This window comes from Anomaloglossus baeobatrachus, chromosome 5 (genome assembly GCF_048569485.1).
Source record: "Anomaloglossus baeobatrachus isolate aAnoBae1 chromosome 5, aAnoBae1.hap1, whole genome shotgun sequence".
In the NCBI taxonomy this organism is placed as follows: domain Eukaryota; kingdom Metazoa; phylum Chordata; class Amphibia; order Anura; family Aromobatidae; genus Anomaloglossus; species Anomaloglossus baeobatrachus.
In genome coordinates this window covers 17,251,773-17,278,324 of record NC_134357.1, presented here as the reverse complement: position 1 = coordinate 17,278,324, position 26,552 = coordinate 17,251,773, and the positions used below count along the sequence as shown (strand labels likewise).

At 52.3% G+C, this 26,552-nt stretch overlaps 1 protein-coding gene across 1 annotated transcript in view; it reads left to right on the top strand.

Moving 5' to 3' along the window:
• The window catches only part of SORCS3 (sortilin related VPS10 domain containing receptor 3), an 866,891-nt gene that overhangs the window by 252,647 nt on the left and 587,692 nt on the right, over positions 1 to 26,552 (top strand). Inside the window, exon 3 of the mRNA XM_075348233.1 lies at positions 21,359 to 21,458. Within this exon, the coding sequence (XP_075204348.1) occupies positions 21,359 to 21,458 (100 nt within the window). The remainder of the gene's footprint in view (positions 1 to 21,358; positions 21,459 to 26,552) is intronic.

Sequence of the window (26,552 nt, the reverse complement as noted above, 5' to 3'; positions counted from 1 at the left end):
ATGGATTGGAATTCCAGGTTTTTTTTTTATTCTTATTGCACTAAAAAAGCAAAACAAGAAAAGAAAATTTGAAATCAGGGTCAGCCTTTTCCGACTGTACTTAATTTTTGCTCTTGTTTTATAAAGATACAAAAGAAAATTCCTCCAAGTCCAGACATTTAGCTGCGACTGTCGATGTCATAAAGTGCGAGTGTCGATACATAGAGCAATGTGTTCCAGGTTCTGTTTTGTTTGGACGTGTTCCTCAGGGGCGGGCACAGATGGAAGACGCCCCCTGAGCAACAAAGGTTATATGGGCACCTCTTTGTGTCTGTGACAAAAGTTACTTACTGCTTTGGAGGTGGCAGTGGCCCCTGACCTCTTCAGGTTGCAGCCCTGGTGTACCTAACAGACATTTCTTATTTTGTCATTTTTGGGAAAGAGGTGAAAAAGTAAGAAAAAAAATTAAAAATAAAATGTGGACATTCACATGTCGCACTCACATCTATTCTGCAACCTGTGGCCACATTGTGTTTTCTCTACATGTCACTGTAGGCCTAGTGTTTCCTATTACATCCTATAAGGTAAGGGTTAAATAATTAGGGTTATAAAGATTGTCAAAAGTGGTGATGGACAATTCGGTTCGGCTGGGCTTTAGTTAAAAGGACCTGAACTTGACCCTGGACCCCGAACCCCATGTAAGTGTCACGGGCGGAGGAGGGGACACTGCGCTCTCCCACTGCTCGGGTCCAGCTGCTGCTGCTGCTCGGTGGTGGCTCGAGCGACGGGCCGGATCCCGGGGACTCGAGTGGCGTTCCTCGCCCGTGAGTGAAAAGGGTGGGGATTAATTGTGGGGATTTGATATTGTCCGTGACGCCACCCACGGTTGTGGTGAGATTGGTGACACCACCGCTGCTCTGGACGGGGATCCCAGGAGCGATGACAGGGAGCAGCCTGGATGTTAGTTCTCCCCTCCGTGGGTAGGGGGTTGGTTGTCCCGGGGCCCGGTGATGGGGTAGGGATGGATAGCAGGCGGGTTACGGGGCCTGGCGAGGTGCAGGGTCGCGGGGGCAGCGCTGTGCCGCACGGCACGGTGGTACTCACTCAGCCAATGATGAACACAGAGTCTCCGGTAAAACAAACGGCTGGATGGACGGGTCCCACAGATGGCTGCGGTGTTTTTCCTCCCGGCAGGTTGATGGTGACTGCCTTTCACTGCACCTGTGTAGTGTAACGGTTCCAATGGCTTCCCACCGGTAACCCGCTCCCCAGCTTGAAGGTTGCTGAAGGAGCCCTTTTTGCCCGCAGGCTCTGGACCTGGGAAACGGCTGCCTTGGCGGTGACTGTGTTTCCCTCTCTCGGTTGAACTGTTGCCTTCTGTCGGGACTTGGCTGCTGGGAAACCCAGGAGGTTCCCTTCGCTAACGGATTTGACAAATTCACGGCGACTCCTAGCCTTGTCGGGGTCCGTAAGCCCCTGCCGGATGGTGCTGGCTTCTCTTTGCGTACCGGTCTGGTACCGCCGGGCTACCGCCCGTCCACGGTCCTTACGGCTGGCTCCAATAGGCCTCTCCTGCAGACGGTCACCACCGTCTGCCAACCTTGCTGATCCATCCGGGCCACACACCCGGACCACTTTCTGTCTGCTCGTTTACCACTTTCCTTCCTCTCACTTTCACTTCCCAACTCTATCTGCTCTCTCTCCCGCCTCCAGGACTGTGAACTCCTCGGTGGGCGGGACCAACTGCCTGGCCCACCCCCTGGTGTGGACATCAGACCCTGGAGGAAGGCAACAAGGGTTTTTGTCTGACTTCGGTGTGCCTGACCGGGAGTGTGGGGTGTGTTGGTGTAGTACCTGTGACGTCCTGGCTTATCCAGGGCGCCACATTCCCCCTTAGTAAAATGCAGACCGTCCGCGGGCTGCCCGTCCATCACCAGTTTTATTTTCACAACTGAAAAAGATAAACGGTAAACATATTACAAGTATATTAACTTTTTCCCACATCGGGAGGCACATTATTAACGTTACTAAACGGTTTCGGCTTCTGCTCTCTCCCATCCAAGCAACCTGGCCCTGATGCTGCCCCTAAGCAAATGGGCAGCACCCCTTGACCCCAGTCCACCACAAGTTACCCGAGCGGGTTCTGTCCTTTTCGGGGGACCCACGTCCAAGGTTCGCCACCGGTTGTGGTAGTGGCGGGCCTGGGCCATCACTTCCCTCCAGGCCCATCCACCAAATCAGCCTCTCCGGAGGCGGTAACGGTTTAGCTATTAAACAACATTTTTATTTACAGACCACAAGTTCGTGGTTGCCCTGCCAGTTCTCGGGCTTGTCCATAGCAGTTTCTACGAATACATGTAAACAGTCCCCACGGGGACAACAGCTGCCGGCTACGACCGGTTCAATCAAGTTGCAAATCAAAAAACTTCGGTTGATCACTCTTCTTATCATCGGTTAACACTTTCAAACGGTACTTTCAACACACACAAATTCCCCCCCCTAAAGAGTAGTTTCCCTGTACCTAAGTGGGGGTCTACCTAGGTTGGGACGAGTGGACCTCCGGGGCCCGGTGTCAGTGGTGACAGGCAGTGGGGCAGAGGGAACAATCAGTTCCTCTTCCCTGCTATCGTGTGGGGCAGGCGGAGGCGTAGGGGAGCTGGGTACAGGTTCATCCCTGGGCACTGGCTCATGGTTGACTACTTCCATCACTTCCTCATCCAGGGGTTGTGGGATCAGTATCACTGGAAGAATCACCGCGCCGTTCTGTGTAGGCCAGTCTGCTGGAAAATCACCCATCATGGTGTGGATTACCTCTTTTGCCTTCTCCGCCGGTCTGGGAACCGGAGCTTCAGCTGCCACCCTCAACGCTGGTGGGCACCTCTTTAGATGGTCCCGGGAAACCGTGGCCAGAGTTCCCCCCTGGTCACGACTGATCTGGTAAGCCTTCCCATTCTCCCATCCTGTGGGCTGTATGACATATGGGGTTTGCTCTCACTGATCATCCAGCTTGTGGGTCCTCCTTTTTCACTTCAGCACTACATCTCCAGGCTGGAAAGGACCAGCAGACGCCTTCTGATTGAAGCGCTGCTCCTGCTGTTCCCGACTCCGACTCAAGTTCTTTTCAACGTACTCCTGGATTTGTCGGTACTGCACCCTCCGCTGAGTGTCCCATTCAGCTGTCGAAGGGAGTGCTTCCGGGGCTTCCAACCCCATGTCCAGATCCACCGGTAGACGGCCGGGGCGAGCCCTCATCAGGTATGCTGGGGTGCATTTCGTTGAGCTGGAAGGGATATTGTTGTACATATCGACCAGGTCAGGTAGCTTTTCCGGCCACAGGTTCCGCTCTTCTAGCGGCAACGTCTTAAGGAGGCCCAGGACCAGGTGGTTCATCTTTTCACACATGCCGTTGGTTTGGGCATGGTAAGGCGTGGTCCGGATTTTCTTGCAGCCGTACAACTGACAAAATTCTTGGAATACCTCCGCTTCAAAGGCCGGGTCTTGGTCAGTAAGCACCTTCTCAGGGTATCCATGTGGTCGGCAGAAATAAGCCTGGAACGCTCTAGCGGCGGTACGGCCGGTTAGGTCCTTGACTGGGACAACCACCATGAACCTTGAATAGTGGTCCACAATGGTTAGAGCGTAGGTGTACCCACTTCGGCTGGGGGTGAGCTTTACATGGTCCAGGGCAACCAACTCCAGCGGTTGATGTGTAACAATCGGGTGTAGGGGCGCCTTCTGGCTGGCCTCGTCTTTCCTTCTCAGCGTGCAAGGGCCACACTCTCGGCACCAGGCCTCTACAGATTCCCGGATTCCACTCCAATAGAACCGCTCTCTCAACAGCATCTCTAGTTTCTTCCATCCGAAGTGTCCAGCACCATCATGGTATGCTTGCAGGACGGTGGGCACGTTAGCTTGGGGAATCACCAACTGGCGGATCTTCTCATGGTTCTTTGGGTTAATTAGCTCACGGTATAACTTCCCCTGGTGTAGATACAGCCGGGTCCGTTCTCGCCACAGGCACTGGGCTTCGGCTGGGGCGGCAGGATCTATCCCAGCAGCGCCTTGTTCCACCAGGATGTTGACTAGGCGGACAGCGGGTGCCTGGTCCTGAGCTTCTTGCCACTCCTGGCTGGGCAGCGGGTCCAGGTTTACCCGTTGTTGATGGACATGTGTGGCGCCCCTGACCTGGTCAGGCACCACTGAGTACTGCACCCATGCTGGGGACAGTACAATACAGGTAATCCAGAAGGCTGACCGGGGTGTGGAACACAGGCGCATAGTGATCAGGTCTCACACATGTACCCATGAGAGGACCCCTGGGGATCCCAGGAGGGGGCAAAGCCTTGACCTCCACTGGAATAGTGGAGGGGGCCAAAAGCCTCCATCTCCTCTCAAGGGGTGTGGTAAGAGAATCTGGTTGCTAGGTGGCGTAGGCAGGCACAAAAGGGAAAAGAGAAGGAGGAGTAAACAGTCTAGAGTCTGCAGCAGAGTGTGGAGGAGTGAGCAGCAGGAAAGTGAAGCTCAGACAGCAGCAGCAGTGAAGGTCCCAGATGTGAGTCAGTTAGAAGAGAACTCCAGAGGGCTCGGTGAGGAGCAGACCTGTGGGGTTGATGCTGTCTAACAGCGCCCGCGCAGTGGCTACTGACGGGGGAGAACGGTCAACTAGGAGTGCTACCTGAAAGCCAGCTTCAGCTAGAGAGAAAGCACGGAGTGGGAAGTAAGGAGACTGCTAGAGAGCACCAGGCCCAACCGGGCGGCAGATCCCGAAGCGAAGATAGATCCAGCTTTCTTCCGCTAAACCTGCCGGTGTGGGGCTCTCAAAGCCCACACCACAACACCACAAAAGCCGCAGCCACGTAACCGCAGTGAGGGCCCATAGGTCACAGGAGGCAAGCAGCTGGAGTGGCCTGGTCCGGGGAACAAGCAAACGGCAAATCAAAGGGGGGAGAGAGGCTGCAGCATCTTCCCTGGGTGACCCCCATAGGGACTCAAAGTCGGGGTCACCCCAAACCACCAAGGGCTAAGGAAGGCGAGTCAGTAGTCACCCTCATAAAGTCAGCCTGAAGGATACCTGGTTCCCACCTGGTTCATCCCAGCTACGCCCGGGTTACTCACCCTGCCATCAAATGTGAGTAAAAAACCCTAAAAGACATCCTGCCTGTGTGGTCATTCTGCGACTTGTGGTACTACGCACCTACACCGGGCCCTGGGGCTTGCCTCACTCTCAGGAGGCTACTACAACTAACTGCACACACCATCAGCCCCAGGCGTCCCCTAACCTGCAGTGGCGGTCCCCACTGACCGCAATACTGAGAGTGGCGTCACGATCAAAACCGAAGATTCCCTACCTGTGACCAGCACCAGCTACGTGGAGTCCCTGAAGGTATGCACCGATACAACACCTGTGGGGCTTCACATCTGGCGTCACGAACAGGATAAGGACTAGACCTGTTCAGACAGGTGACCATGTGCCTGGGCGGTCCGCTTGAAAAATTGGAAGCGCCGCCATATTGCCACCATGAAAAGCGCGCTGAAAAACAACAGCAGCCCGCGCTGGAAGAAGTTACCGCCCACGAAGAGGTGTGGCTACCCAGAGATCCCCTGCAGAGTTCTGACCTTGCCAGCTATGAGGGTGGAAGCGTCCAGAGACGGCGGGAAGGAAAGAGAGCCACAAGCCTGCTGCTGGGAGAGGAGCTGCTGAAAGAGGCAGAGCAGAAACTGAACAGCTTGCTATCAGAGGCAACGGCGAGTCCACAGCTGGAGAGTCGTGCAGAAGAGGGCGCAGAAGAAATGGCGTCTGACCGCAGAAATCCAGAACCGGGCTCCGCTGCCTGGTGGTATCGGGAGCTGGCCCAGTTCTGCGACCGGCTGGAGACCCGGGTTGTGGAGCAGATCCGGGAAGAACGAATGGAAATGCTGGAGATGACCGCGGCGGTTCGGGCCTATGAAAGGAGAGCCGCGCGCCGAGTGCCAGACGGGACGGCGACGACGCAGACCCCGATGCTGCCACCGGTGGGTGAGTCGAGTAATGCCCCGGCCAGTGCAAGTGCCCCGACCCCTGCTGCCACGCCCGCGGTCCCCGAAGAGGCGTCCGGTGCGGCGACGCTGAAGCAGGCCGCAGCCACGCCAGGTGCGGCCTTCCAAGCCCCGGCCGCCGCAGCGATGCCCTGCTCGGCCCACCAAGACCCGGTCCCTGCAGCAACGCCCAGTCCGGCCCGCAAAGAACCGGCTGCCACCGCGACCCTCATCCGCGTCGCAGGCGTAACGCTGACCCAGGCCGCCGCCCTGCTAGGCCCGGCCCGCCGAGACCCCACCGCCGCAGCAACGCTCGTCCGCGCCGCAAGTGAGGTGCTGAACCAGGCCGCAGCCACGCCAGGCGCGGCCCGCCAAGCCCAGACTGCTGCAGCGACGTCCAGCCCAGCCTGCACAGATCCCATCGCAGCTGCGACGCCGATCCAGGCCGCCGCCATGCCGGGCGCGGCCCGCCAAGACCAGGCCGCCGCCATCCAGGGCGCGGCCCGCCAAGACCAGGCCGCCGCCATCCAGGGCGCGGCCCGCCAAGACCAGGCCGCCGCCATCCAGGGCGCGGCCCGCCAAGACCAGGCCGCCGCCATGCCAGGCGCGGCCCGCCGAGAAGAGATTACCTCATCATTTACCCCGGCCTGCAAGGCCAGAGCAGACACCGCTCCCCAGTCCAAAGAGGTCCCTGCTAGGAAGACCCTGATAGGAGAGGACCCCGAATACTGGAAGCTGAAGGCTGACCTAGAGGCCCAGTTCCCACAAGAGATGGTGGATCGGTATCTGCTCCCTCCGCATACCCCCAAGGAGATTCAGGCAACCCCTGCAGCCGCGCCAGAGAGTCCACTGCCCAGACCAGCTGAGGACCACTCATCCCCAGCGCTGCCACAACCAGAGTGCAGCGAAGAACTAAGGGGGAGAGGAGGCCAGGAAGCTGAGGAGCTGACTCCGGAGCCACCAGCAGTGGAGCAATACTCAGAGCCGGAGATGTTACCCTATTCACGTTGGGATGAGGAAGACCTGACACCGTCCGCTGACGAAGATCTGCCTAAAAGTCTCACCTGGGAGTTTGCAAGCTGTACCACGCAGAGTTCAGGCCGCAAGACAAGGCGTCGCAACAGAACACCGCTGTCCCCTGCACCACAGTCTCCAGAGCAGAGAGAAGTCACAGCCAGAGACCTACAGGAGAAAAGGTTACTGAGAAGGTCCAGAGCCCAGGTCAGAGGACCCCTTTGCAGAGGAGTAGTGGAGGATTTCAACTTGAAAAGCGGATACGGCTTTATTGTAGCCCCTGGTATCAAAGAAGGGATATTTGTCAACAGAAGAGATGTGAGCGCTCATCTGCCTAGAGGACACCCTGGCAGAAACTTAAAGATGGGGGATTCAGTACAATTCACTATGCATGAAGGCGAAAGAGGACTGTACGCGCTTGACGTAGCACTATGCACCAGCACCAGCTACGTGGAGTCCCTGAAGGTATGCACCGATACAACACCTGTGGGGCTTCACACATGCATCTTCTCAGTTGGCGGCCGATGAAATGCGGTCAACTCAATCTCTTCGAGGTCATCATCCTCGGGCCCCTCTTCCGACAGGTGGGGCATCCGAGAGAGTGCATCGGCATTAACGTTGGCACGGCCGGCCCTGTACTTGATGGTGAAATCGTAGTTGGCTAGCCTGGCCACCCACCGCTGTTCCAACGCGCCCAGCTTGGCTGTGTCCAGGTGGGTCAGCGGGTTATTATCCGTGAAAGCGGTGAACTTAGCCGCTGCCAGGTAATGGCGGAACCGCTCGGTGATAGCCCACACCAGTGCCAGGAGCTCAAGCTTGAAAGAGCTGTAGTTCTCAGGGTTCCTTTCAGTCGGTCGGAGCTTCCAGCTGGCATAAGCAATCACTTTTTCCTTTCCGTCTTCGACCTGTGATAGAACTGCCCCCAAGCCTACATTGCTGGCATCGGTGTAGAGGATGAAGGGGTGGCTGTAATCAGGGTACGCTAGGATTTCTTCTCCGGTCAGGGCCGCTCTCAGCTGGCGGAAGGATTCCTCATGCCTTTCTTCCCACACCAGTGGGGCTCCTAGGGTTCTACCACCTTTGGTCTGTCCCACGAGGAGATCTTGCATGGGGGCAGCCATCTTCGTGTACCCCTTGATGAAGCGACGGTAATACCCCACCAGGCCCAAGAACTGCCTCACCTCCCTCACCGTGGTCGGCCTCGGCCAGTCCTGGATGGTGGTGATTTTCTCGGGGTCAGGGGCGACACCTTCTGCACCAACCACATGCCCTAGGTACTGCACTCTGGGTTTCAGCAGATGACACTTTGAGGGCTTCAACTTCATCCCATATTTAGCAAGGGATGCGAACACCTCGGCTAGGTGCTCCAGGTGGGCTTCATACGTCTGAGAGTACACAATCACATCATCCAGGTACAGCAAGACGGTCTCGAAATTTAGATGCCCTAGACAGCACTCCATCAGCCGCTGGAAGGTTCCAGGGGCATTGCACAGCCCGAACGGCATGCTATTAAACTCGCAGAGTCCCATAGGGGTGGCAAATGCAGTCTTCTCTCGGTCTTCTGGCGCCACATCCACCTGCCAGTACCCGCTGGTGAGGTCAAGGGTGGAAAAGTAGTTAGCGGTTCTCAGCGCAGCCAGGGATTCCTCAATGCGGGGCAGAGGGTAAGCATCCTTATGCGTTATCTGGTTAATTTTCCGGTAATCCACACACATCCGCATGGTGCCATCCTTCTTCTTAACCAGTACCAACGGGGCGGCCCAGGGACTACAGCTGTCCCTAATAACCCCTGCCTCCTTCATGTTCCTCAACATGTCCTTGGCACATTGGTAGTGTGCAGGGGGAATAGGCCTGTACCTCTCTTTGATAGGGGGATGCTCACCGGTGAGGATATGGTGTTGGACCCCTTTAATCTGCCCAAAGTCTAGGGGGTGTTTGCTAAATACTCGCTCGTACTCCCGTACCACCCGGTGTACCCCTTCTTTGTGATGTGTAGGGGTATCGTCAGTGCCTATGTGGCGCCCCTGACCTGGTCAGGCACCACTGAGTACTGCACCCATGCTGGGGACAGTACAATACAGGTAATCCAGAAGGCTGACCGGGGTGTGGAACACAGGCGCATAGTGATCAGGTCTCACACATGTACCCATGAGAGGACCCCTGGGGATCCCAGGAGGGGGCAAAGCCTTGACCTCCACTGGAATAGTGGAGGGGGCCAAAAGCCTCCATCTCCTCTCAAGGGGTGTGGTAAGAGAATCTGGTTGCTAGGTGGCGTAGGCAGGCACAAAAGGGAAAAGAGAAGGAGGAGTAAACAGTCTAGAGTCTGCAGCAGAGTGTGGAGGAGTGAGCAGCAGGAAAGTGAAGCTCAGACAGCAGCAGCAGTGAAGGTCCCAGATGTGAGTCAGTTAGAAGAGAACTCCAGAGGGCTCGGTGAGGAGCAGACCTGTGGGGTTGATGCTGTCTAACAGCGCCCGCGCAGTGGCTACTGACGGGGGAGAACGGTCAACTAGGAGTGCTACCTGAAAGCCAGCTTCAGCTAGAGAGAAAGCACGGAGTGGGAAGTAAGGAGACTGCTAGAGAGCACCAGGCCCAACCGGGCGGCAGATCCCGAAGCGAAGATAGATCCAGCTTTCTTCCGCTAAACCTGCCGGTGTGGGGCTCTCAAAGCCCACACCACAACACCACAAAAGCCGCAGCCACGTAACCGCAGTGAGGGCCCATAGGTCACAGGAGGCAAGCAGCTGGAGTGGCCTGGTCCGGGGAACAAGCAAACGGCAAATCAAAGGGGGGAGAGAGGCTGCAGCATCTTCCCTGGGCGACCCCCATAGGGACTCAAAGTCGGGGTCACCCCAAACCACCAAGGGCTAAGGAAGGCGAGTCAGTAGTCACCCTCATAAAGTCAGCCTGAAGGATACCTGGTTCCCACCTGGTTCATCCCAGCTACGCCCGGGTTACTCACCCTGCCATCAAATGTGAGTAAAAAACCCTAAAAGACATCCTGCCTGTGTGGTCATTCTGCGACTTGTGGTACTACGCACCTACACCGGGCCCTGGGGCTTGCCTCACTCTCAGGAGGCTACTACAACTAACTGCACACACCATCAGCCCCAGGCGTCCCCTAACCTGCAGTGGCGGTCCCCACTGACCGCAATACTGAGAGTGGCGTCACGATCAAAACCGAAGATTCCCTACCTGTGACCAGCACCAGCTACGTGGAGTCCCTGAAGGTATGCACCGATACAACACCTGTGGGGCTTCACACCTACGTGTAGTTCTCGACACCACTCGTCTAACTCCCCCTGGGATGGGTGAGTGCTGGCAGTAGGTGGTGAGGTTGGGGGAACGGCTTATGGATGGTGTGGGGATCCAGTGTGAGCAACTTAGCAAGGGTAGCGTACCGGGGAAGCCTGACTTCTTCCTTTCTGCAGTTCAGCACCCTCACGGGCACTCTCCCCTTCTTTACATCAACCACCCCTCGGGCGGCCATTACTGTGGGCCAGTGTTCAGAGGGCATGGGCTCTATCATGGCGGGGTAGTCACGCCCCTGTGGCCCTACCGCTGCCCTGCACCAAATCATCATTTCGCTCCTGGGAGGCACAATCAAAGGGGCCGCATCCATCACTCTCACTCCTCCAATCTCTCCTCCTGTCAAGTTTACATGCTGGCGATACATCAGGGCTCGGAGCTCACGCTGCACAGCTCTCTCCCCGCCGCCGTGGCGTCCAGCTCCTGCAGTAGGGTCAGCACATCACTCATACAGTGCTCCATCACGTTAGTCCCTAACATTACTTTCGGGTTATGATCACTGGGTTCATTCATTATCACAATCATACCCTGGTGTCGCAGTTCAGCTCGTCCCACAGTCATGGCCACTTGTTTGTACCCCACTTGGGTCAATGGGAGTCCATCAGCAGCAATCAGTGTCATACTGGCGTCTGGGGGAGCCAGCTCGTCTTTTCCCCAATACCGTTGATACAGTATGTATCACATACAGTATGGTGGTTACCTGTGATCCAGTGTCCAGGAGAGCCATCACTGGTATGCCGTCCACGGCCACGGGGATGATGGGCCGGGCCCCGATGTACCGGTCCCGCCAGTCTGGGGGGCCATGGGGTTCTACTCCTGAGGATTGGCCCGTGGCCCCAGGGGTTGCTCGTTTAAAGGACACCATCGGGAGTAGTGGCCGGGTTTGCTACACCTGTAACAGATTGGGGGTCCATACCGTGAGTCATTGGCCCTTCTCCGCTGCATCCAGGGGACGTTCTCAGGGCTGTCGGCGAGCTGCATCTTCACCGGGGCCTGGGATCTGGTCGGAGGCTGGAGTGCGGCGAGGATCTTAGCGAGGTCCCCATCCATGCGGCGAACCTGAGCAGCGAGTTCTTCCATCGTTCCGCTTGGGGCTGCAGGCACTGGAGGTGCCGGTGGAGTAGGGGCCACCACGACGGGAGCAGTCTCAACCGGCCATGGGGCTGGCTCAGGAGCTTCAGATGCGGGGGGTTGCAGAGCTTTGATGGCCCGTTCCTTTAACACAGCAAAGTCTACATCAGGGTGTTCTAGGGACCACAGCCGCAGTTGTTTGCGGTCCTCTGAGGACCTCATCCCCTGCACAAACTGCTCACTTAACATTTTGTTACTGTCCGCACTGTTGATAGTGTCCACCCGCTTCAGTGTGCGGAGTGCGGTTTGCAGGCGCAAGGTATAGTCCCGAATGCTATCTGCGGGCCGTTGCCGGCATTGGTAGAACTGAATCCACAACTCTGCCACGGTACTGTCTCAAAGGCAGTCTGCAGCTTCTCAAAGATGGTGGCTACAGAGAACCGTTCCCCCTCGGCCCAGGTCTCCGCCTCTTGCTCAGCCGCGCCGGTTAGCTGCCCCAGCACCAGCGCTGCACGTTGCTTATCAGTCAGGGGGTACAGTTCCAGTAGCGGACTAAGCTTCTTCCGGAAAACCTGCAAGGCATCAGGTTTCCCATCGTACTGCGGTAGCCAGGTAGCTCCGGGCACATAGGGCAAGGAGAACGGCATCACCCGAGCAAGAGCTGGGGCCGCGGGCCCCCCGCCAGCGCGGCCGGGACTTGGGCAGGCCCATTCCCATCTACGGGTGCCCCCGCGACTGCGACCGCCGCTCCTCCAGCGGCTTCGTCGGGCGCAGACATCTTGTTTCCGTCCCCCTTAGTCTCTTTCCGGTTCCTCCTCTACAGGGGCGGGGTTTTGGCCTTCGCGCCTCCACTGCTCGAGGAGACGCTCGAGCGGGAATTTTTCGTGCCCAAGATGGCGGCTTCTCAAATTTTTCGGCCGGACACCTCCGGCGGTAACAAGGCGCACCTCTACCAGACGGCAGAGCAGTAAGATCCTGTTTGTGACGCCAAGTTGTCGCGGGCGGAGGAGGGGACGTTGCGCTCTCCCACTGCTCGGGTCCGGCCGCTGCTGCTGCGGCTGCTGCTCGGTGGTGGCTTGAGCGACGGGCCGGTTCCCGGGGACTCGAGCGGCATTCCTCGCCCGTGAGTGAAAAGGGTGGGGATTGATTGTGGGGATTTGATATTCTCCGTGACGCCACCCACGGTTGTGGTGAGATTGGTGACACCACCGCTGCTCTGGACGGGGATCCCGGGAGCGATGACAGGGAGCAGCCTGGATGTTAGTTCTCCCCTCCGTGGGTAGGGGGTTGGTTGTCCCGGGGCCCGGTGATGGGGTAGGGGTGGATGGCAGGTGGGTTACGGGGCCTGGTGAGGTGCAGGGTCGCGGGGGCAGCGCTGTGCCGCACGACACAATGCTACTCACTCAGCCAATGATGAGGACACAGTTCTCGGTAAAACACACGGCTGGATGGATGGGTCCCACAGGCGGCTGCGGTGTTGTTTCTCCCGGCAGGTTGATGGTGACTGCCTTTCCCTGCACCTGTGTAGTGTAACGGTTCCAATGGGTTCCCACCGGTAACCCGCTCCCCAGCTTGAAGGTTGCTGAAGGAGCCCTTTTTGCCCGCAGGCTCTGGCCCTGGGAACTTTAGCCTTGGCGGTGACTGTGTTTCCCTCTCTCGGTTGGACTGTTGCCTTCTGTCGGGACTTGGCTGCTGGGAAACCCAGGAGGTTCCCTTCGCTAACGGATTCGACAAATTCACGGCGACTCCTAGCCTTGTCAGGGTCCGTAAGCCCCTGCCGGATGGTGCTGGCTTCTCTTTGCGTACCGGTTCGGTACCGCCGGACCACCGCCCGTCCATGGTCCTTACGGCTGGCTCCAATAGGCCTCGCCTACAGACGGTCACCACCGTCTGCCAACCTTGCTGATCCGTCCAGGCCACACACCCGGACCACTTTCTGTCTGCTCTTTTACCACTTTCCTTCCTCTTACTTTCACTTCCCAAATCTATCTGCTCTCTTTCCCGCCTCCAGGACTGTGAACTCCTCGGTGGGCGGGACCAACCGCCTGGCCCACCCCCTGGTGTGGACATCAGCCCCTGGAGAAAGGCAACAAGGGTTTTTGTCTGACTTCGGTGTGCCTGACCGGGAGTGTGGGGTGTGTTGGTGTAGTACCTGTGACGTCCTGGCTTGTCCAGGGCGCCACATAAGTCAATGGAAACCTGAACATCTGTGCTGTAGAATGGTTGTAAAATGGTCATAGTAAGGAATAGGGGCTGCAAAAATAAGCAAAACGGGGGCAATTGCCCTCCAAAAAAAGTGGATGGAGAAGAATAAATAAAAAAATGATGTGGGCTCCCGACTATTTTTGATAATCAGTGTGGGTAAATCAGACAATTGGAGGCTGCAATCCTCAGCTGTCTGCTTTACCTTGGTTGGTTATCAAAGATAGACGGGATTCCAAGCCTTTTTGTCCATTATTTAAATAAATATTTAGAAAAATGGCGTGGGCTCTGCCCTTTTTTGATATCCAGCCAAGGATAAGCAGACAGCTGGGGGCTGATATTATCAGGCTGGTAAGGTATATGGTTATTGGACTTTTCCCAGCCTACAAAAAGCAGCCCGCAGCCACCCTAGAAATGGTGCACCCATTAGATGTGTCAAGTATGGTCCTTTGAGTGGCCTGGTGTAGTGACAATCAAGATAATGCTTTTAGGGTTGATGTCAGCTGTAAATTGACAACTGGCATAAAACCTATCAGACATCACAATTATTAATCCGGTGAGTATAGAGTTACAAAAAAATACCCACAGGGAAAAATGTATTTTTTCAATAAACCCATCCTGATAATACCGGTGTTACGGGGGGACCGGCAGATTAGGACCAGGGGGTATATATCCCAATCGCCAGTCGGGGCCCACTGTGTTCCAGATGGCAATGGAGCTGCTGGCACCCTGTGGGTTAGGCAGAGACTATACAGCTGATGACTCAGAGATAACTCAAGAGACCTGGGAACCGGTCACGTGTGTAGCGACACGTCAGACCGGATGACAACCCAGTTAGCGTTTCGGTGGAATTGGCGCAACCCTGACCACGTGTGCAGGCAACACGTCAGGCTGGATGGTGACCAGGTAGCGTTGACTGAGAAGACTGCTGCGACAGCGCCCTGACGGCCACGTGTGTCAGACACGACAGGCCGAGTGGTCCTTCGATTAGCGTTTCTGGTCACTACGCGAATGGCCACGTGTGTAGAGGACACGTCAGGCCAAGATATCACACCAGTAGCGTAGACTGGGAAATCAAGGCGGATAATAGGTTCACACACCCAATCCTGGAACACCCTGTTAACTCCACAGGGGTCCTGGGGTATGCTGTCCGTGCGCGTAGAGGGCACAACCGGACAGGTGACACAGCAAGTATGCTGTCCATGTGCATAGGAGGCACAACCGGACAGGTAACGCAGCAGCCGCAGCCCAGTTAACGCCACTGGACTGCTATAGCACAACAGGACCGGTAGCAAGGAAGCACGGTGCCTGACCCTCATGTGCTGAGCCACGAATCTTGGCGTGACAGGCACCGTTCGCCTAGCCCTACCTACCGCTTCCAGCAAAGCTCCATGAACTCTAAATGAAGACTGCGCACCTCCATGTTGTCTCCAGCCCCTTTTATAACCTGGGTCCACCCCAAACCCAGGGTGAAACCACCAAGGTCCAATAGCAGAGTTCCATATCATCAGCGACGTCACCAGCGGCCTATCCGGAACCGCCACGTCATTGATGATCTCATGGCAGCCACGCCCCAAACACTTCACCAGTCATCGTCTGACGACCAATGGTGAGGTGCCAGATCCGAAGTGGTCACGTCATCAGGACACCTGACACCCTCTGCCCCATCAGGGCCTGCCACCTCACGGACATGCTCAGTGAGGTCCTTACCGGACGTAGCCTCTGATGCACTAAGTGCCTGAGCATGCTCAGTAGCCTGAACAACAGACTCAGAAATCAGACTATCTGCCTGAGCATGCTCAGTAGGCACAACACAGGACTTAGACACAGCACGAAGTCCAAGTACCTGTGCAAAGAGGCTGTTAGGATTAATTGTGGGAGCATGCTCAGTAGCCTGAACTGTGGACTTAAGCTGGGGGCACACTAAACGACAGCGACAACGTCGCAAAATGGTGACGTAGCAGCGACCTTGTAAGTCGCTGTTATGATCGCTGCTTAGCTGTCAAACACAGCAGACGCAGCAGCGATCATAACGACACGCGTCGCTGTGCTGCAACATGTGCAGAGAGCAGGGAGCCGCGCACACTGCTTAGCGCTGGCTCCCTGCTCTCCTAGCTACAGTACACATCGGGTTAATTACACGATGTGTACTGCAGCTACATGTGCAGGGAGCCGGAGCCGGCAGCACAGGCAGCGTGAGAGCGGCGGAGGCTGGTAACAAAGGTAAATATCGGGTAACCACCTTGGTTACCCGATGTTTACCTTGGTTACAGCTTACCGCAGCTGCCAGATGCCGGCTCCTGCTCCCTGCTCGCTTCATTTCGTCGCTCTCTCGCTGTCACACACAGCGATCTGTGCGTCACAGCTGGAGAGCAACGACGAAAAAATGAAGCAGCACATTCAGCAACGAGCAACGACCTCACAGCAGGGTCAGCTCGTTGCTGGATGTCACACACAGCGACAGCGACGGGACGTCGCTGCAACGTCACAGAAAATGGTGACGTAGCAGCGACGTCGTTGTCGTTGTCGTTGTGTGTGACACCACCTTTAGTCTCAGAAATGACACAATCAGCCTGAGCATGCTCACTAGGCGAAACACCGGGTTTAGACTCTGGCTGGAGTGAATCGGCGCACGCATGCGCACTAGCCACCTCACCACACTTAGACGTGACGGAAGGAGCAGCCAACTGGACGACCCGAGGTACGGCCAAGAACGGCAGCCGGCGCCTGGGTGCAACAGGAACCGCAGCAGGCTGCTTGCGGCTATGGCGGCGCTGGTTCATAACAACCGGCAACCAGCTGTCTGCTTTTGCTTTGGCTGATTATCAAAAATATGGGGGGACCCCACACCATTTTTTAAATTATTTATTTAAAGATTTTTAGAAAACAGTGTGGGATCCCCTCTAATTTTGATAACCAGTAACGGTAAAGCTGACCACTGAGGGTTGCAGCCCGCAGCTGTCTGCTTTACCTCCATTGGTTATCATAAATAGGCAGGAGCTGCAGCTTTTCAATAAACTTTATTAGCAATCGAACAGCACCTGAATCGGACACAGACGTTTTTCTTTTTTAAAAGACCGTGTTCGAATCCAAGACCTGAAAACCTGCTGTCCGGTAGGAACCCTGAACTTTACTGCTAGGGTTCGCTCATCCCTATTCAAAAGGTAATTATTGTGTTGTAGAAATTGCATGGTAAAAGAAAAGGTGGTAATAGAGAGCTTAGTGCAAAATAAATAAATACCACTGATGTACTCCCTGAATATAATACTGCTACATACTGTTCCCTCTGAATATACTTCCACACATTGTAATCCCTGAATATAATACTGCCACATACTGTATTCCCTGAATATAAGACTGCCACATACTGTACTCCCTGAATATAATACTGCCACATACTGTACTCCCTGAATATAATACTGCCACATACTGTACTCCCTAAATATAATACTGCCACATACTGTACTCCCTGAATATAATACTGCCACATACTGTACTCCCTGAATACTGCCATATACTGTATTCCCTGAATATAATACTGCCACATACTGTACTCCCTGAATATAATACTGCAACAAACTTTACTCCCTGAATATAATACTGCCACACACTGTGCTCCCTGAATATAATACTGCCATATACTATACTCCCTGAATATAATACTGCTACATACTGTACTCCCTGAATAATAGACTGCCATATACTCTGCTCCCTGAATATAATACTACCATATACTATACTCCCTGAATATAATACTGCCACATACTGTACTCCCTGAATATAATACTGCCACACACTGTTCTCCCTGAATGTAATACTGCCACATACTATACTCCCTGAATATAATACTGCCACATACTGTACTCCCTGAATATAATACTGTCACATACTGTACTCTCTGAATATAATACTGCCACACACTGTAGTCCCTGAATATAATAGTGCCACATACTGTACTCTCTGAAAATAATACTGCCACATACTGTACTCCCTGAATATAATACTGCCACACACTGTAGTCCCTGAATATAATACTGCCACACACTGTACTCCCTGAATATAATACTGCCACGTACTGTACTCCCTGAGTATAATACTGCCACGTACTGTACTCCCTGAATAAAATACTGCCACGTACTGTACTCCCTGAATATAATACTGCCACGTACTGTACTCCTTGAGTATAATACTGCCACATACTGTGCTCCCTGAGTATAATACTGCCACATACTGTACTCCCTGAGTATAATACTGCCACACACTGTACTCCCTGAATATAATACTGCCACATACACTACTCCCTGAATATAATATTGCTTCATACTGTACTCCCTGAATATAATACTGCCACATACACTACTCCCTGAATATAATATTGCGTCATACTGTACTCCCTGAATATAATACTGCCACATACACTATTCCCTGAATATAATATTGCTTCATATTGTACTCCCTGAATATAATACTGCCACATACTGTACTCCCTGAATATAATACTGCCACACACTGTATTCCCTGAATATAATACTGCCACACACTGTACTCCCTGAATATAATACTGCCATATAATATACTCCCTGAATAAAATACTGCCATATACTATACTCCCTGAATATAATACTGCCATATACTATACTCCCTGAATATAATACTGCCACATACTATACTCCCTGAATATAATACTGCCACATAGTGTAGTCCCTGAATATAAGATTGGCATATACTCTGCTCCTGGAATATAATACTGCCATATACAGTACTCCCTGAATATAATACTCCACATACTGTGCTCCCAGAATATAATACTGCCACATACTATACTCCCTGAATATAATACCGCCACACACTGTGTTCCCTTAATATAATACTGCCACACACTGTGTTCCCTGAGTATAATACTGCCACACAGTACACCTGTCACCCTGTGCCTCCTGTCCGCGGCGTCTCTCCCCATCGCAGTGAGTGCGCGCAGGCTGCGCAGCCCCATGGTGCCTCCAGTGACTGCTCCTTTGTGCTTTCCTCCTGCTTCCTCCTTTGTCATGAGACAACGTCTTGGAATCCTTCTTCCTTTCTTTCCGCCGATCTGTCTCTTTATGATTATTTTTGCTGACGGAGACATATTATTTAGGTGATTTCTCCTTCCTAGAAATAAAGAATCCTATGAATATTTCATTCCTCGCTCCTCGTTTCCCCCGGTCTCGTGTCATTGGCTGTATACGAGTTTGCAAATACAAGATCGCATTTAGCTAATGGGCGCATGATGGGAATTGTAATTTTACCGCCGCGTCCATGGTGAATAAGCCGGGCCGCGGTATTACAAGCGTAAGCCGGCCATAAATACAGCCCGTGGCGCCTTCTACTTATCCCGGACTTTCACTATTTCACTTAATCTTAAGCTTCCAGATAAAATAGAACCAAAGCGAATAATATTCCCCCGTTTCCATCCCGAAAAGTCGCATTCCCCTCCCCCGCTCGCCCGGCCGGCCGACGCTCGGCTTTACTGGTATGTTTGTAGCCCGCGTAATCTTAAGGAACATTCTGAGACATGTAACAAATGCCTTTGATTAATAATTCCCAAGATGTCTTCCCGGAAGCCAAGGAAATCAGATAAGTGAAGACTAAAAGAAGTGACGGTCGGTTCTCACTCACTTCTTATCGCCCGAGAGTCAGAGCGCGCTTTTCCTATTAATGTGTCAGTCGCCCCCCAGGACCGCATTGAACTCGCGGCTCAGATAGACCGAACGGGAGATTCATTTCTATAAACACAATATCATCAGATAAGAAATCCTTAAAGAGAGCTTTGCTTTCTGAGTATGGAAGTGAGAGGGGGAGGAGGGAGGCGCAGCTGCACAGTCCTGCTCTGGACTCTCCTCTGGCGAAAGCCTTTATTTAAGCAACATAAAAAAATACACCAAACCATATTTAACCCTTTATGCACATTTTTTTCAAGGAATCTTCATTGATGGCCTACCGTCAGCATCCCTGGAGAGCAGAACAGTGTGTGGTGTTACTGCTCAGCTCTGTGTCTGTGCTGCAAACACCTGCGGCACCGCCCCATTATTCTGATAATTGCGGGGGTATTGGGGTGAGATACTGATCATAACACCTCTCCTATGTCATACAGGTGTCATAATAACCACCAGCGTTGGTTGACACTCTTCTTCTACTCACTAGTTAGCTTTGCTGTGTAGACTGGGACAGAAAAGCAAAGTAATTTCCTTAAGGCCACTTTACACGCAGAGATAAATCTTTGGCAGATCTGTGGTTGCAGTGAAATCATGGACATATTGTTCCATTTGTACACAGCCACAAACCTGCCACTGATTGTCCACAATTTCACTGCAACCACAGATCTGCCGCAGATTTATCTCTGTGTGTAAAGTGGCCTTTAGCATTAAAGGGTAGGAGAGTTATTGTGCTGCCTGAGGAGTAAATAAGGCAGGAGAGTAACATTGTACATTACAAATCACTCGTAGAAGGATAGATAGATATAAGATCGATGTGGTGAGTTGATGTTTTTGAACCCTTATCAAGTCTGGAAACCAAAAAGTCACCATGAGGGTCAAAAAAATATCTTTGTATTTCTGGAATGATGTCACACTTATTGATCATATTTGAACATGTTGGGTATAAACTTTGGAGACCTGAAACCCGAAGCTGTGGAGTCTGAAGGGTTGAACCCCAAGGCCTAGGTGTCTGGTTGCCTGAAACCCACAGCTGAGGGGTCTCGAGGCTTGAACCCCAAGGCCTAGGGGTCTGGAGGCCTGAAACCCAAAAGTGAGGGGTCTGGGGGCCAGAAGCCCAAAGCTCAGGGATCTGGAGGCCTGAACCGCAAAGCTAAGGAGTCTGGAGGCCTGAAAGCAAAAGCTGAGGGGTCTGGAGGCCTGAAGCCCAAAGCTGAGGGGTCTGGAGGCCTGAAGCCCAAAGATGAGGGGTCTGGAGGCCTGAAGCCCAAAGATGAGGGGTCTGGAGTCCTGAACCCCACATTTGAGGGGTCTGGAGGTCTGAAACCCAAAGCTGAGGAGTCTGTAGGCCTGAGCCCCAAAGCTGAAGGGTCTGGAGGCCTAAACCCCAATACGAAGGGGTCTGGAGGCCTAAACCCCAATCTGGAGAGGTCTGGAGGCCTAAACCCCAATCCGGAGGGGCCTGGAGGCCTGAACCCCAGAGGTGAGGGGTCTGGAGGTCTGAAACTCAAAGATGATGAGTCTGGAGGCCTGAAACCTGATGTTCAGGGGTCTGCAGGCCTGAAACCCAAAGCTGAGGAGTCTGGAGGCCTGAAACCAGAAGCTGAGGGGTCTGGAGGCCTGAACCCCAAAGCTGAGGTGTCTGGAGGCCTGAACCTCAAAGCTGAGGGGTCTGGAGGCTTGAACCCCAAAGCTGAGGAGTCTGAAGACCTTAACCCCAAAGCTGAGGGGTCTGGAGGCCTGAAGCCCAAAGCTGAGGGGTCTAGAGGCTTGAACCCCAAAGCTGAGGGGTCTGGAGAATTGAACCCAAAGCTGAGGGGTCTGAAGACCTGAACCCCAAAGCTGAGGGGTCTGGAGGCCTGAAGCCCAAAGCTGAGGGGTCTGGAGGCCTGAAGCCGAAAGCTGAGGGGTCTGGAGGCCTGAACCCCAAAGCTGAGGGGTCTGGAGGCTTGAAGCCCAAAGCTGAGGGGTCTGGTGCTGCTTCATTTTGTTATTAGGTAGATAGGATGGATATCCTGTATTCTGTGTTACTTGCACACACTATCACTTCTACCTATAGATTAACATTTTTTTGTCTTCTGCAGGTCTACAGATTATGGAACAACATACGAGAAATTTAATGAGAAGGTGGGGCTGAAAACCGTGCTCAGCTACCTGTACGTGAGCCCCACCAACAAGAGGAAGGTAATGGCTGATTGTTCTCGTATCCCCTGGATGATTGATACATTGTACAGATATTTATATACAGTATATATACATTGTTTCTCTTCCTCCTGGAACTCCGCATTGTGCACAGCTCATTATTATTTACTGTCCATGTGTCACCATGCGGAATCACCCAGCAATGATCTGTATTATACGCCGGACGCGCCATTTATCCTTCTGGGGTCTTCTTATGTATCACAGCGGACCGGAGACGAGTCTGCATCCAGTCTGGTTGTGCCTCTGCCCTGGTAACATGTGAAGGGTTAATGCAGATGATGCATTTTTTTTTATGTATTTATGATGTGTTTTTTTATGTTTGTTTTTTTACTGTATGCAAATTGACAAATTCCGCATCAGTTATAGATTATGATATATTTCACGTACAAGATTTGTGATTATCGAGCTTCAGTGGACTTTTCTCCGTAGCCTTTCTTTTGTGGTTCTTCCTACATTACATCCTCTTCTTGTCGTCATCCACACCTGTGTATTTTAGTGAGGAGGCGCATTGTGGCAGCTCATTCACTGAATGGCATTGTGGCAGCTCATTCACTAAATGGCATTGTGGCAGCTCATTCACTGAATGGCATTGTGGCAGCTCACTCACTGAATGGCATTGTGGCAGCTCACTCACTGAATGGCATTGTGGCAGTTCACTCACTGAATGGCATTGTGGCAGCTCATTCACTAAATGGCATTGTGGCAGCTCATTCACTGAATGGCATTGTGGCAGCTCATTCACTGAATGGCATTGTGGCAGCTCATTCACTGAATGGTATTGTGGCAGCTCATTCACTGAATGGTATTGTGGCAGTTCACTCACTGAATGGCATTGTGGCAGTTCAGTAATTGAATGGCATTGTGGCAGTTCACTCACTGAATGGCATTGTGGCAGTTCACTCACTGAATGACATTGTGGCAGTTCACTCACTGAATGACATTGTGGCAGTTCACCCACTGAATGGCATTGTGGCAGTTCACTCACTGAATGACATTGTGGCAGCTCATTCACTGAATGGCATTGTGGCAGTTCACCCAATGAATGGCATTGTGGCAGTTCACTCACTGAATGACATTGTGGCAGTTCACTCACTGAATGACATTGTGGCAGTTCACTCACTGAATGGCATTGTGGCAATTCACTCACTGAGTGGCATTGTGGCAGTTCACTCATTGAATGGCATTGTGGCAGCTCATTCACTGAATGGCATTGTGGCAGTTCACCCACTGAATGGCATTGTGGCAGTTCACTCACTGAATGACATTGTGGCAGTTCACTCACTCAATGACATTGTGGCAGTTCACTCACTGAATGGCATTGTGGCAGTTCACTCACTGAGTGGCATTGTGGCAGTTCAGTCATTGAATGGCATTGTGGCAGTTCACTCACTGAAAGGCATTGTGGCAGTTCATTCAATGAATGGTATTGTGGCAGTTCACTCACTGAGTGGCATTGTGGCAGTTCAGTCACTGAAAGGCATTGTGGCAGTTCATTCAATGAATGGTATTGTGGCAGTTCACTCACTGAATGGCATTGTGGCAGTTCATTCAATGAATGGTATTGTGGCAGTTCACTCACTGAGTGGCATTGTGGCAGTTCACTCACTGAAAGGCATTGTGGCAGTTCATTCAATGAATGGTATTGTGGCAGTTCACTCACTGAATGGCATTGTGGCAGTTCACTCACTGAAAGGCATTGTGGCAGTTCATTCAATGAATGGTATTGTGGCAGTTCACTCACTGAATGGCATTGTGGCAGTTCACTCACTGAATGACATTGTGGCAGTTCACTCACTGAATAGCATTGTGGCAGTTTACTCACTGAATGGCATTGTGGTAGTTCACTCACTGAATGACATTGTGGCAGTTCACTCACTGAATGGCATTGTGGCAGTTCACTCACTGAATGACATTGTGGCAGTTCACTCACTGAATGACATTGTGGCAGTTCACTCACTGAATGGCATTGTGGCAATTCACTCACTGAGTGGCATTGTGGCAGTTCACTCATTGAATGGCATTGTGGCAGCTCATTCACTGAATGGCATTGTGGCAGTTCACCCACTGAATGGCATTGTGGCAGTTCACTCACTGAATGACATTGTGGCAGTTCACTCACTCAATGACATTGTGGCAGTTCACTCACTGAATGGCATTGTGGCAGTTCACTCACTGAGTGGCATTGTGGCAGTTCAGTCATTGAATGGCATTGTGGCAGTTCACTCACTGAAAGGCATTGTGGCAGTTCATTCAATGAATGGTATTGTGGCAGTTCACTCACTGAGTGGCATTGTGGCAGTTCAGTCACTGAAAGGCATTGTGGCAGTTCATTCAATGAATGGTATTGTGGCAGTTCACTCACTGAATGGCATTGTGGCAGTTCACTCACTGAATGGCATTGTGGCAGTTCACTCACTGAATTGCATTGTGGCAGTTCACTCACTGAATGGCATTGTGGCAGTTCACTCACTGAATGGCATTGTGGCAGTTCACTCACTGAATGACATTGTGGCAGTTCACTCACTGAATGACATTGTGGCAGTTCACTCACTGAATGGCATTGTGGCAGTTCACTCACTGAATGGCATTGTGGCAGTTCACTCACTGAATGACATTGTGGCAGTTCACTCACTGAATGACATTGTGGCAGTTCACTCACTGAATGACATTGTGGCAGTTCACTCACTGAATGACATTGTGGCAGTTCACTCACTGAATGGCATTGTGGCAGTTCACTCACTGAATGGCATTGTGGCAGTTCATTCAATGAATGGTATTGTGGCAGTTCACTCACTGAAAGGCATTGTGGCAGTTCATTCAATGAATGGCATTGTGGCAGCTCACTCACTGAATGGCATTGTGGCAGTTCACTCACTGAATGGCATTGTGGCAGTTCACTCACTGAATGGCATTGTGGCAGTTCACTCACTGAATGGCATTGTGGCAGTTCACTCACTGAATGGCATTGTGGCAGTTCATTCACGGAATGTGATGGGGTTACTCACTTGCTTCTAAAATATGTAGCACAGTGGAATGCATTCATTAAATGTCCAGCAGGATTATTGCAACTTTCATAAACTGCACTTCTGACATACAGGTCCGTTGCCTTCGCGGTACGCCCGCACAGTTTCGGATACACTGCTCAAGTATCACAGTGGAGCTACAGTATGTCCACCTCCACTCACTGAACTCGGCTAGTATACACAGCCCTCTCCAGAGGTAACTTTCCAAGAGGCTTCAAAACCTCTTCTCCATGGTCCTGGTCAGGACAGACAAATCCTCTCTTCTCGCAGAGGACTCCTTTCTGGAGACATCACAGCCTCCTCACCCTGACCACATCTGCATATAAAATATGTGAGTGCAATGCAATAAAAAAATCACATTGCACTTGCACCAATGTTAAACAATAGAGCAGAGCACATCTGCTAGTTTTTCCTAGGCAAAATTCGGAGTGCAGAATAATTTCAGCATGCTGGGAGTGGCTGTGTGCCCCGCCAATACAAGTCAATGGGTAGGAGAAAAACGCGAGGCACATGGACAGCACACATATAGATAGAGGGTAGATAGATGATAGATATATGGATATCTCAGACACCTTTATAATGTCCCACCCCCTATATATTCTAAGCTTGCACTCTTTACCTTTCATGTTGCACAAGAGGGTGTTTAGCCTAGTCTTTAGCCACAAAATAAATAATTTAGCCAGCTAAGGTAAAGCAGACAGCTGCAGCCTGCAGTCCACAGCTGGCAGCTGGTAATCCAAAACAAAGGTCACCTCATGCTGTTTTTTTTTAAATTATGTAGTTTTAAATAAATAATTAGAAAAAAAAAAGTTGGATCCCCTTCAAACTGTATTACCAGCCAAAGTGAAGCAGACAGCTGGGGGCTGGTATTCTCAGGGTGGCAAGGTCCATAGTTATTTGGCCTATCCCAGCCTAAAAATAGCAGCCTACTGCCACTGAAGAAATGGCACATGAATTAGATGTGTTATTCCTGGCGCTTTGCATCAGCTCTTCCCGTTGCTTTGTGCAGTGGCAAGTGGGATAATATATGGGGTTGATGCCAGCTGTGAACTGAGAGCTGGCTTCAAGCCCTGAATTAGTAACGGAGAGGGATCTATCAGACACTCCCATTACTAATCCAGTAGATGTAAATAGAAAAAAAACTCTCTCTCTCATATATATATATATATATATATATATATATATATATATATATATAATTTGTAAAAAGACCTCCCGATATGAAACCTAATTCACCAGTTTCTTATACAAAATAAAAAGCCTTTAAATTCTTCCATAATCAGCAAGGAGGTCTCACGATGTTACTCAAAACTGACCCTGGAAGACATTAAAAGAGAGAATTGATAAACAAAGTCAAGAGACACCCTCATTCACCAATTTATTCCCCATCCTAATCCAAATCAGGTCCGCCATAATCCATATGAAGGTCCCACAACGTTTCCAGACTCAGTGTTCCAGCCTATGAAGAACATTCATAGAACCAACTTCATAGGCTGGAAGAGCAGCCACTGCCGGATCTCACACTGTGCTGTGTCACAACTGCCTCTGTGTTACGGGGGAACCGGCAGATTAGGACCAGGGGGTATATATCCCAATCGCCAGTCGGGGCCCGCCGTGCTCCAGATGGTAATGGAGCTGCTGGCACCCTGTGGGTTAGGCGGAGACTAAAGAGCTGGATGGCTCTGTGATAATCCAGGGAACTGGTCACGTGTGTAGTGACACGTCAGACCGGACGACAACCCAGTTAGCGTGTCGGTGGAATTGGCGCAACCCCGACCACGTGTGCAGGGAACACGTCAGATCGGATGGTGACCAGGTAGCGTTGAATGAGAAGACCGCTGCGACAGCGCCCTGTCGGCCACGTGTGTCAGACACGACATGCCGAGCGGTCCTTCGAATCCAGGAACACCCTGTTAACTTCACAGGGGCTCTGGGATACGCTGTCCGTGCGCGTAGAGGGCACTCTCGGACAGGTGGCGCAGCAGGTATGCTGTCCGTGTGCGTAGGAGGCACAATCGGACAGGTAACGCAGCAGCTACAGCCCAGTTAACGC